The 13,308-nt window shown below is 41.5% G+C and overlaps 1 protein-coding gene across 1 annotated transcript; it reads right to left on the reverse strand.

Moving 5' to 3' along the window:
• Positions 1 to 747: 747 nt before the first annotated feature.
• LOC311590891 (paired immunoglobulin-like receptor B) lies at positions 748 to 3,177 on the reverse strand (the record flags this gene model as incomplete). Its single annotated transcript, XM_084770189.1, has 6 exons — positions 748 to 911; positions 1,146 to 1,454; positions 1,581 to 1,865; positions 2,150 to 2,452; positions 2,579 to 2,863; positions 3,042 to 3,177. The coding sequence occupies 6 exons, from the start codon at positions 3,175 to 3,177 to the stop codon at positions 748 to 750; spliced, it is 1,482 nt and encodes a 493-aa protein (XP_084626315.1).
• Between the last annotated feature and the right edge of the window lie 10,131 nt (positions 3,178 to 13,308).

The raw sequence follows: 13,308 nt of genomic DNA on the forward strand, positions 1-13,308 counted from the left end.
AATCTCATTTTCTCTATTTCTCTCTGAAGAAAAGGTTGTAGACTTCAGAAAGAAATCGAGTTTGATTGAGACTGCAGGATTTTATTTTGCTTAATGTGATCATTTTTATGTTTAGGCTCTCATGGAGAATTCTGTCTTTTTGAGTTGAGCTGTGGCTTTGAAGCTGTTTTGAATAGAAGGAGAATATACCAGGCATTGTAATTATTAAGTAAGGCTACCTCCTCCTCTGCAGGCACCGACGGCCATGAATGCACTGAGAGCAAGGGTCTGGCAGGGATCCTGTGAATATGAGAATCTGAAGCTGATGAGAACAGGTTGTCACTGGGGACCAGTTTCTACTTAGTATCCTGTATCTGTCTGTGGCTTCCCAAAGATTTTGTTTCAGATGGCCTGAAACCTCTGGGTTCCATCAGCAAGGAATGTAGAGAGCCTATCGAGAAGGATTTAGGTTGGTATCCACCATCGTGTTAGTGAATATCCTTCTGACACTCTGCCACATTTAAAACTCCATCCTAGAGAATACTTGTAAATGGAGAATGCTGAGATATCCCTTCAGCTAAGAAACATCTGGATCACCGTGTCAGCTGGGATCATGAGCTCCATAGGGGCACTGGTATATGAAAAGAGGTAGAGAGATGATGCTCCCAGAGTGGAGATAACTGAATACATTGAGAATACTAGAGCTATGCCTCAAGAGCTAGACAGAAGGAGCCTGAATGCATTGCCCCACAACGTGAGACAGATCCACTACAGAAACAGGTTATGTAGCCTTCCTCTGTCAGGAGAGGTCACAGCATGGCCGTCACAGAAAAAAAAATCCTTAGACATATGGGTCATATTTTTCCAATTTATCCTCAGAGGAGTAGAAGCCCCAAAAGGGCTTCTTGGCAGAGAGGGCTTCTTGGACAGCCCTAGAGGAAAGGTGACATGGTAGGAAAGGGATGGAGGCACTGATTTTTACCAAATACTTGTCCCCTCCCATCCTGACCTGCACATGTCACTGCTTCTTACCAGGTGTGGGCCTCTCACACAGAAACCAGCCTTTCCATTTTGTCATTTGGTATTTGTCCTCCACAGAGGAGCAAGCTTGTGCCAAAGGGCATAGGGTCTCATAAAATGGTTGGTGAATGACAGGACTGACTCACCTGAGATGTGTATTTCCAGGGGCTCACTAGGTACTGACCACAACTGTGGGGTATCCTTGAAGTACCCATAACATCTGAATGTCCCTGTGTTGTTTGGGGTCATGTGGTCCATAGAGAACAGGGCTTTGGTCTGCTTATGAAAACGCACATATTGTGTGTCCAGGGACCTGCTAAACTTCAGATTATCCTTGGTGAGAATGAATTTATCATATCTCTTCTGTGAGGTGCACAAGAGGGTCACGTTTCCTCCTGATGTCAGCAGAGGGTTGGGCAGGACTGACAAGCTGGGTTTATTGTAGTTGTGGATTCCTAGGAGAGAAGGAGGCAGACTGTGGCATGGGCTCACACAGACACAATGTTCCCCAGGACTAGTCTGTTCGAGGCAAATACTCCTGAGAGCAGAGCCTGGGCCAGAGTCTCTGACTGAACACTCACCTGTCACTACCAGTTCCAGGGTGTCACTGTGCTCTGACCAACCAGCTGAGCTGTAACAGTAACATCGATATTGCCCTGCATGGTCTGCTGTCACATAATGGATGGAGAATTTGGCCTTGTTCTCAGGCTCCTCTGGGGTCTGTGTTCCCCAGGGTTTTTGGCTCCCCTCTTTATGCAGAATGTATATTTCTGCATCTGGAGTTCCCTGACACCAGATGGTCATGGAACTCCTGTAAGAGATCACAGGGCCTGGCTCAGCTTTGATGATGGGTTTCTGGAGGTTCCCTGCAAGGAGAGAAGGAGGTGCTTCTGTCTGAATGTGGCACAGAGAGGACACTCTGTAAAATGGCATGTAAGCCCAACCGGAGTAGCACAACTCCACATAAAGACTTATCTCTCTCCTGGACATCCTAGTTTTCCTATAAGTTTATACATTAGAATCAGTTTCTTGGGTCCCACTGTCTTCCATGCTTTGTGTCAATGGGCTAAAGGGCCCTGGCTCATCACACACACCACACATCAGGCCTCCCTTAGCACCCATGTCATTTCAACATCCTGTGGTTACTCACCTGAGAACAGGAGCTCCAGGGGGTCACTGGGATATAACCACAACCAGGGACTGTTACTGTCTTGTCTGTAGCAGCTGAATGTCCACCTCTGGCTGGAGGTCACTGGACCCACAGAGAATGAGGCCTGGTACTTCTTACTAGAATAGTTATACTGTGAGTCCTGCTTCCAGTAGCCTTTCTGTGGTCCGTCCTTAGTCAAAATAAACTTGCCGTATTTATCAGAGATACACTGGAGGGTGACATTCCCTCTTGATGTCACCACAGGGCTGGGCTGGGCTGATAGGCTGGGTTTACTGTATGTTCCTAGCAGAGAAGGAGGGATCAGTTATGTGTCAGGCCTTATTTTTCTCCAGGTGGTGTGTTACCACACAGAGCGGACTGACTTATTCACAGTGAAGCCTGGGGATGACACATTGTTTTCTCTCTCACCTGTCACCACCAGCTCCAGAGGGTCACTATCTGCTGAACATCCATCATGGGTCTGATAGCAACAGTGATATTTCCCTGCATGGTGCTCATCAATTCTTGGGATGGTGTATTCAGCCTTGTTCCCAGGCCCAGGTGGACTTTTAGGGCACCACCGACCTGGACTTCCCTCTCTATAGAAACAGTACCTTTTGGCTCCTGTGGTCCCCTCACACAAGAAGGTCACCATACTCTGCATGGAGACCACAGAATCTGGTTGTGCTCTGAGCACAAGCTTAAGGGAGTTTCCTGCAAGAAGATGAGCAGTTAGTTCCCAGGACATACATCCTCAGATTGCAGTTCTCAACCCCGTGACCCTCCAGCCACCTGTAGCATCAGTACACATGTGGTCTTTTCCACACTCACTGCCCATGCATGGCTCCTGGACATGAAGAAAAGAGCAGGTCAGACAGCTATGGACACTCACCTGCCAGCACTGGGGTCCTGAGGTCCAGAATCAGTCCTGGAAGAGAGTTCCTTGTGAAAGGTTTGTCCCTGAAACTTGAGGAGATCCTTCCCTCTGTAGAACCTTCTAACACCCAGGAGTTTCCTGATGGACCCATGCTCATCTATGGGCTTGGGTCATTCTTAGACTACAGTATCCTCTCCCTCTTCAAATCTCACCCAGACAGAGCAGGGATGTGAAGGTTAAGGTCATGGCTTCTCCTCCCAGAGGCTGCAACTGTGCTAGAGATGAAGAGCCTGCCAGGAGGGATAGAAAACACAGGGTGTGGCCCTTGGCGGCAGGGGCACATGGTTGTACTTTAGCAGGCCCACAGGAAGAGGAACTGCCATCCACAGGCACCAGACTCTAACTTCCTAATGCTGTGGCTAGGTGAGGCTGTAGACCCTCTGCAACCAGATCTTACATAGATGATGTGTTCCACATCACCATCAATGTCTGCTTCACCTGTCCTCCTCACACTCAGAGCCACATTGTAGCAGACGTGTATGATCATCTCAAGTAACAACACAAATTCAAGTGTGGTTTTTCTTTGTTCATTTTCACATTTCTTGTGAAGTATTTCCTTCTTTTCAATATTTTAAAATGTTTCTGAGGAGGGTCTTGCTGTGTATATCTGCATAGAATGAAATTTATAATCTTTTCCTCATAGTCTCAGTGTGCATCATTATTTCTGATTGTTAGATTTTTTGATATGTGTGCTTTCCATTACCACTTTTAAATTATATTCATTAATTTATTCATCCATTTTTAGTGTTTGTGGTGTGTGAGTGTGCGTGTGTGTGTGTGTGTGTGTGTGTACTTAAATACATGCATATGGATCCTGTGTGTGTGTGTGTGTGTGTGTGTGTGTGTGTACTTAAATACATGCATATGGATCCTGTGGATCTGACTCATGTCTTAAAGTTGGCACCTATATACCGAGTCATCATCCCATTATTAAAACATTTATCATCATATTTTAAACTTGTTCTGCTTCTGCTAAAAAATTTTTGGTCTCCAGTGTTCTTGGGACAAAAGGGGTCCCAAGTTTTTTTAGTTTCTTGGGACCAAAGTTGTTGGTGTGGCCACCATTCTTCTTGCAGCATTTTATCCCACAGTGGTGCAGGCAATAGCAGCATTTGTGGGCAGCATTGTGTCATCTTATTGTAGTTGTAAACTATTAGAAGCTAGCAAAGGAATGGCTAGGTGATGCTACCACAGAGGTAATGCCCCAGCTGCATGGTGGACTCTTGCTGGATGTTGTAGTCAGCCAGGGTTCATTCTCCCTCCATCTGCTGGTGGCAAATATCAGAATTTGCTAGTATTTTGGTGAGATGATTTCTAGGTCCTCAATCTATGCCTTAATATTCTCAGCTGTGTCACTGAATTCAACCTCAAAGATGACGGACTTGCACTTCAGTGGGTTGACGAAGATTTGCCTGTTGATGTCTGCACTGTGCCGTAGTTCAAGAGAAAGAGCCAGTAAAAATATTTTCTTTCCCTCTATTTTAGTTGTTAGGGTCTGACAGCACAGCCTCCAGTACCCTTAACACATACTCCACAGGTGAATGACATCCCAGTTTATCATGTAGTTTTCACTGTATTGTCCCTTAATTATTTTCCTTTGTTATCTTTTTATTATGCTTATATGTGTGATTGTTTTATTGTTGTATTGAGTCTGGCTCTGCCAATGAAGTCCTCACTGTGTGGAAGCTGGTTATGTATACCACTATAGGCTGGACCTCACAAAGTTGCTCCTGTGCCTCCTTCCCAAGTGCTGGGATTATTGGTGTGGACTACCACATCCAGCCTTGAGTTTAAAATGTAAGCCTTTGAAAATGTCATAAACTGTCCATACAGTGTTTTGATTGAGTCTTCCCTCTTTCTCCTCCCCTATTCTCTCCGCCTCTCTTGCTTGTTCCTCTCCTTATTGGCCTGAATTTCTTTTTGATTCCTTCCCTGACCTTCTGGTTGATGAAAATGTGCTGTTTAATTCCATGCAACTGTAAGAGTTCCCATTTTTCTTTTCATTTATTGAATTTGAGTTTCATTCCATTGTGGCTGAGCTGATTCTTGATGTGAGCTCATCTTTCTGTTGCAGACACCTGCTCTGTGACCCTAAGTGACCTGTCCTGGAAAGCGTTGTTGGGCACTGTGAGTTGGAATGTCATTGCACGTTTCGTGTATTTGGTCTGAAGTGTTGCCTCTGTCTTCTGCTGCCTTACTGGTGTTTTGTCTAATGTTAAGTTGCCATAGAGATCTGTATTATCTTGTTCTGTGTCTGTTCCTGAATCTCTGCCAGTGCCTGCTTTTATGTGGGTGTTTATATCTTAAATATTTAGATTTTTTTTACAGTTATGTGTATTTTTCCTGCATGTATATATGTCCACCATGTATGGGCCTTGTGCATGTGATGTTCAGAAAAGAGCATTGGATTCCCTGAGCCTGGAGTTACCACTGGTTGTGAATCATGATGTGGGTGCTGGGACCTGATGAGTCATCTGTGGGAGCAAGAATTGTTCATTAGCACTGAGCTATCTGCCCAGCGCTGAATAAATGTTCATAATGTTATAATTACTGACAATTTTAGTGTTTGTCTATATGAAATAGTTTTATTCTCTTGTAGTAACCATGTACTACTCCAAATTCTCACTAAAATTCAATTTTATATCCAGTATCAATCCTTTACTACAATATCATCCCTCTCTCTCTCTCTCTCTCTCTCTCTCTCTCTCTCTCTCTCTCTCTCTCTTCCCCTCACTTTTAGAAATTAATTCTCTGAGAATTCTAAACAATGAGTTTGTATTTAACTCCTTCCTGAAATTTCCCCCAATCTACTGCCATTCATGTACACCTAACTTTCTGTTCTCCATTTCTTCCATGCAGTCTAAATTGTGCTGTCTTTATATTCTTGGGCATCCTATCAGTGGCCACAGCCTTATCAAAAACTGACTCACCCAGAAGCTATTGAATTCAAGTAGCTCTTCACCTCTGGATAGTATCTCCCATATCCAGTATGTTTATATTCAAATAATAAATGAACAATTTACCTACCAAAAGTTCCCACACTGGAAGCATATCCAAGGTATTTTACTGCATCAATTTTTACTCCAACCCCTGCATCTTATGTACCCCTGTGCCTGTCATGCCTACTATGATGTCTCTTTCCTATTGATCTCATGGCCAGCTACTTTTCCTGCCTAGATAATAAGTGATGGGTTATGCTATGTGAACCAGTAAGACTTGCATTCAGTGCTGTGATCCTATTGACACCAACATGCATCCCCAAAGTTATAATTCTCAGAAGGAAGAGATAGTTAAGATGACCTCAATGTGATGAACTTTCCTCAGAAGACTGATATCTATCCATGACATGTCATTGGTCTTTTTGATTCAGATGAATCAGTTGTTGAGGGCTGGCAGAGGCATCATATTTGCTGGTGGATATAAACTCCTCAGTATGTTGCATCATGCTTGTTCTTCAGCCTTGCCCCATGGACTTCCAGCCACGACACCCCACATGCACCACAGTTGCTGTGCACATTGTGAGATGGATGCTGCTGGGTTAGACCTGCAATCCTATGTGCACATCAGGCTTTGCTGAGCTGAGGCTGCTTTCCTCTTGCTTCTCAGAAACAGAATCAGATTAGATAAGTTTCTGTCCTGAGTCAATCTCAGTCTTGGACAAGAGCTTAGTGTCTGTGTCTTGAGGGTGGGTTCTAGGTTTGAGGGATTTATTTGGCAATTTGGCATCCACACTTTATCAAGGTTTTTATTGGTTTGTCCAGTGAGTGTATTCTGCTTTTCTCCAAATAGGTGCAAATTTTTATTATATATGTTTGATAAAATTGTTTCTTTATCATTTTGAGGGACCATCTTTCTCATTATTTCTGTAAATGAAACACACAAGACAGAAAGAGAGAGGCAGGGTGGATATGGTAGAGAGGAAAGAGTCTATGATTTTCTTTTTTACACCAATCTTGATTTTTTGAGTAAACCCATGTTCATCATGTGTATCATTCTTCTTACATGCAAAAGTGAGTTACCTGCTAATATTTATCTCAGGATTTTGCATCTCTTCCTGAAAAGAAAGAGGCCCCAGGACTGACTAAGTGGTTGAATTGATAGAGAAACCTTTATTTTAAAACTGTTTGAGAGAGGAGAAGAGTGGGTAATGAGCTTTCAACCTTGCTCCCACGTGAAATCTCACCATAGCCTGCCTCTGCAAACTTTTCTGGGAAAAGTACTGTGTGTATTAGAGGGTTTTAATCTCCACTCGAGAATACTCAGAGATCTTATGAAAAAGTAATCCTGGTGGATCCCAGTCTGCAAATTGTAATCAAGACAGATTAATTTGTCATAACCCATCAGAGAGATATTTAAGCACCTGTCCTTCAGGTAGACAGAACATATTCTTTCTGGGTCACTAGTGATACATTATTGGATAATCCTGTTGCATGATGAGTCAGAGAGAGTAGTTTCACTCTTCTCCTACACCTATTCTCTCCAACCTTCTGATGCAGGTCTCCCTCCCTATCACACTCTGACATAGGAGGACTCAGCTTCATCCAGTCACACTCCACCTGTGCCTGGAAGCTTACATCTCTGAAAAGAGGCCTTCTCAAGGGAGACCATGAAGCTACTAGGGGAAAGTTACCACTAAACTCTGAAGAACTAAAGAAATTTTGATCCTGTGCTCTGCTCCTTTTTTGTTTCTCCTCCTCCTCCTCCTCCTCCTCCTCCTCCCTCCCTTCTTCCTTTTCCTCCTCCTCCTCCTCCTCTTCTTCTTCTTCTTCTCCTTCTTCTGTCAACAGAGTCATAGCATGCAGTAATTATCCTTTAAGAGATTGATGGAAGGTATGAATCCAGGAGTGAGTGGATACTTCTGCTCCTAGGAGTAGACAGCAGAGAACTTGGCAGATACAGCCTTTAGGGGGCCGAGCTTTCTGGGGCAGGTATTTCTAGAGTGTGGGTTGGTGGGATTTCAAGCCTGAGCTAAAGAAATCTTACAGATTCGTTGTTTTATCCAGACTTGTCATCCAAAATTAGCATAATCTGGGATGAGTCTTATTGAGGGGTTGAGAGGGCAGTTACAGAGGACTGGGGACCAGTTGGGCTGCTGGAGCTTTCTCAGGGAGAGGTCTCACCACTTTTCTGCCTTGAGGGATAATTAAGTTTACAATGTGTCCAAAAGTTACAAAGAGTCCATTGTGAAGGCAGGAGCTGAAGCAGCATCAGTTGTTGTCATCATGGACAATGCCCTTGGTGGCACGAGTAGGTTTTCTGAGGCAGCCACCTGCTTTCTGATTTCCATAAAGCAGTCATATGTATCAGGAACAGTCACCATGGACAGTCTCCATGAAGGTAGCAGGAGTCAGCTGAGGCAAGAATAGTCATCATGAACAGCTCCTGCTGAGGTGCTGTGAGGAGCTGCTGCCATTTTGTCTCCCATCCCATTTCTACAGTCATAAGGCATGAGTGAGAGGCAGACTGCCCTGAGGTTGGAAGTAGGACTGGCAGTGAGCAACCATAAATTTTAGTGGCCTGTTGCTCAAGGACTAAACATATCTCTTGGGGTGGTGATACTGTGGGATGAAGGACTAAAATGGGGCAGTGGGCTCTCTGCAGCTTGGGAAAGGTATCCTACCACAAGGCTGGAGGCGGAGGAAGTGAATAGCAGCAGGCCACCACAGTTTGGAGAAGGGCTACTGGACCTTGGGGATGGATTGCCATGGATTTGGGGCAGGCTACTTTGCTGCTCCAAGCTGAGACTTGAAGCAGGGCACCATGGATTTCGCCTAGGGGGGTGGTAGTAGTGTTAGGCACTCTGGGCTATCTCCGTTGAGGCAGTGGTGGTCTTGATCAGGCAAGGTCACGGCCAAGATGGCAGCAGTGGAGAAATTTCTGAGAGAGAGAGAGAGAGAGAGAGAGAGAGAGAGAGAGAGAGAGAGATGGAGGTGGTGGCAACAGCAGTTTCAGCAGCAGTGGGGATGACCACAGTGGGAGTGGCAGAATCCCTACAGATCCAGTTTCCACTTCTTACCTACATGGACATGATGCATATGCATGGTGCACAGACATGCATATAAAGAAACCAGTAGTATTTATATAATATAAAATAAGTTAATCTTTATATAAGACAACCTGATTAAAAAATCTTTCATAGATGTGCCAAGCTGTTTTTTCCTTAGTTGTTCCACACCCACTCAAATTATTAACCAAAATGAGTCATCATCGCTGTCCTCCATATTCTCTTGGCATTTTTTACATATTGGCTTTGGAATATAAATACCTAATTGCCAGCTCTTACTGAATGTCTCTTGTGTAACAGGAGAGATTCATACAGGAAATATTTTGGCAAATATTTCACTGCTTTTTTGATAACACTAAATAATTTAAGAAGTCAGTTGTCACTTTGAGTTGTTTCCACATCTTTCCAGCACCATTGGTTGTCTTATGTTCCAGCTGTCTTTCAAAGAGCCATTCTCATATATACCCTAATATCACATTGTAAAGCAAGACAAAGGGTTTCCCTGGGTACCGACAAAAACAGAAGGTGTAATGTGCACATGACCTAGTATATTATTTGAATGGTGAAAAATTTAACAAGCATGCAGAGTTTGCCTCTGCAATTAAGAACCTTCTTCATAATAATTCATTTCCTATGATATATGCATTTCAAGGGCCACAGACCAAGCAACACAGCCCATAAGATGCAGGCATGGAGCTGTCCATCCCTAGTGCTGATTGCGTGATCACTCTCTTTGGGATATTCTCTTAACATGTGAGGCAAGACACAGATGGTTTTGTTCCTTGTGGCTAAGCGGGTGTCTCTAGTTCACATACATATCTTTATGAAAAGATAGTGAGAGCTCAGCCCTTTTTCCTGAAAAAGGTGAGTTGTTCTGACCTGTGATTCCTACACTGAAAGTTTCAGATTATCTTTGCAGCATTGGAATATCATGTCAAGGTCAAATTGCAGTCATGAGGATTTTTGCATCAGAAGGTTCAATGCTTCTTCAACTATTGAACTGATTTTCTATAGTTAAAGAGAAGTTTCAGAGATGGTAATATGTTACAGAAGAGTGCAATGTTAAAGGGACAAGAAAACCAATGAACAAAGTCATATAAATTTTTTTTAGAAATGATGTAGTTTGGCTGTGGCTCTCTAAACACCACATGGTAAAGACACCAGGGAAATAGTTACATTGCAGTGCAGTGAATCGTCAATCCTATACGTCACTGATTTTCAACTGAGAGACAAAATAGTGAATTTAATCTTTCCAGCAATTAAACTCATTCTATTCCACCCCAAGTGCTGTAGTTTCCCTTTTTAACAGTTTTTACTGAATTATTTTATCAATCCAATCAATTATCCATAATCAACCAATGATAATCCACACAAGACTTCCAACTCTAAGTGATTGCTTAAGCAGATCCATTTCTGCTTGCATGCACTAGAAAACACATTGTTGTGGACTTCTTGTGGATTCTTGATCAGTATCTGTACTGCAAACTTTCCTCAAAACCATCACTGGGTTGGATCAGTGTCTTCTATTTTTTCCTCAGACCTTTTCTTCTTCACCTTCCATGAAGTCTAAGCTGTTCTTGATGCAGCCAGAATCACAGTCTGGTTACCTTGGAAGCATCCTTCACCCATTATTGCCTAAAATTCTGAATGTTCACAGGGAATGTGGAGTCAATGAATTAATAGGGCCTATCAGAAGATGCCTCTGTTGTGGACAGATTCATATGGAACATGGATAGGGTCCATGTAGCTGGTTGAAAGCCCTGTTAAAATGAAGAGCTTACCACAAGCCTATTCATGTCATGTTCTGCTGAGGAGAACCAATACAAGAGCCAAGGCTTGTGAATTTTAAAATACTATTTATCAATGTTTTTCAACCTGTGAGCCCCAACCCCTTTGGATGGGATACAACCAAAGGGTGCTGCTTACTACCATTGGAAATATCAGATATAATATGAAGTAGCAATGAAAATAATTTATAGTTTGAGGTCACCACAACATAAGAAACAGTACTTAATGGTCACATTATTAAGAAGGTTGAGAAACACTGATATAGATAAGTTCATTTTCATAGGATTGATGATAGTTTATTTAAATTATCACACATTCTTTTACAATTTTTGTTTGTCTTTACTTTTTAGGATTGAAAATACATTTTCCTTATTGTATTTTGATTGTGGTTCTCTCTTGTCCAAATCTTTACAGATACTACACATTTCACCCACCACTTAAATTCACATCCTGTCTTTGTCTCTCTCATTAGAAAGCACTCATCGAAAATATGTATTAAATAAAATAAATAAAATCAAACCTGAATACAATTAAAGAAATAAAAGAGCCAAAGAAAGAGTAGTGGAAATACATAAATGGGGAGACACAGATATTTACACACAAATAAATCTCATCAACCAAGCCAAAAAAATATATTCCAAAACACAGAAATCCAGAGAAGCATTATGAGCAAGAAACTTCCAAAAATGCCACTGAGTTCATTTTGTATTGGCCATCTACTGCTGGGCATGAGACCTGCCCTTAAGTATAGCTTGTATACCAGTGTGATTTGTTGGAAAAAATAATTTTTCTTTTGTAAGTGTTTATCATTTGGAGATATTGTCTGGGCTAGGAATGAAGTCTTGCATCCACATTCACTCTCAGCACTGGGACACCACCTCGATTAGAACTGTCCTGGCCCTATGCATGCTGCCACAGTTTCTGTGTGTCCATATTTGCATAGGTTAGACTCAGGGATTTTTCCTTTTTCCTTTATCTTTCTTATGAATGGAGATAGGGGTTGAAAATTTAAAAAGGGGAATAGAGATGATAGAACAAAAAGTAGATTATTGAATCTACTTCTTAACTTAAGGCCTTAATTGTTACTCACAAATAAGGTTAATTTTAATTCATTAAATAGAATTTTTGTATATTGATGCAAAATAATTTAATTTTGATACATTGAAATATAATTCAAATTTAATATTATCATTCACACATTATATTTCTACTCAAATATGAATTATTGTATACAAACAACTCAATTAATACATGGGTTACTTCCAATACTCTGATAGTTCCTGCTTCACAAATATGTCTATCCGATATACTGGGCCAGAAGGCTGAAGATGATGCTCCAATATTAGACAGAGTACTAGGTGATTGCTCAGGCAGAAAACTGTCTCTGTCTTTTTATTTTTTTTAATTTTGGAAGCTGCTAACTTGCACTTCCTGTTTACTCAAGTAGTTAAATTTATTCCTTCTCAAGTCTCTGATGGGATTGAAGACCAGATAGTTAGTTTTAATATTAAACTTAGTTGTTTAGGAGTTAAGATACTTTTAGGTCTAGATAGCTACTTTTAGATTTATAAATTTGAGCTTTGATAGATATTGATTTAGGTTCAAAACTTTAGACTGACCAAGATAGAATAGGTAAGCCTTGAAAGAACAATTATCAATTTCATATGGAAAAATAAAAAGCCTCAAATAGCTAAGAAAATCCAATACAATAAATGATTCTGTGGTGGTATCCCCATCCCTGATCTCAAGCTGTAGTCTAGAACAACAGTAATAAAAATGCATGGTACTGAGCTAGAAACAGGCTGAATGATAAATGGAATTCAATAGAAGACCCAGAAATAAACCCACACAGCTATGGACATTTGATTTTTTCACAAATAAGCCAGCACCTTTCAATAGAAAAAAGATAGCATCTTCAACAAACAGTGCTGGTCTAATTGGATGTCCATGTGTAGAAAATTGCAAATAGAATCCATATTCATCACCCTGTACAGAACTAAAGTCTAAGTGAATTAAAGACCTAAGCATAAAACCATATACATCTGTTAAAAGAAAAAGTGTGGAAAAACCTTGAACTCATTGGCACAGGAGACAACTTCCTGAACACAACAACAATAACTCAGGCTCTAAGGTCACCAATTAATAAATGGAACCTCATCAAACTGAAAAGATTCTGTAAGGCAAAGGACACTGTCAACAGAACTAAGCAACAGCCTACAGACTAGAGAAAGATCTTCACCAACCCTATATCTGACAAAGGGCTAATATCTAAATTATATGAAGAACTCAAGTAATTAAGCACCATGAAATCATAATTCAATTAAAAATGAGGTACAGAGCTAAATAGGGAATTTTCAACAGAGGAATTTTGAATGTCTCAGAAACACTGAAAGAAATGCTTAATGTCATTAGTCACCATGGAAATGCAAA

This window comes from Acomys minous (assembly GCF_964271855.1).
Source record: "Acomys minous genome assembly, chromosome: 20".
NCBI classification, from domain to species: domain Eukaryota; kingdom Metazoa; phylum Chordata; class Mammalia; order Rodentia; family Muridae; genus Acomys; species Acomys minous.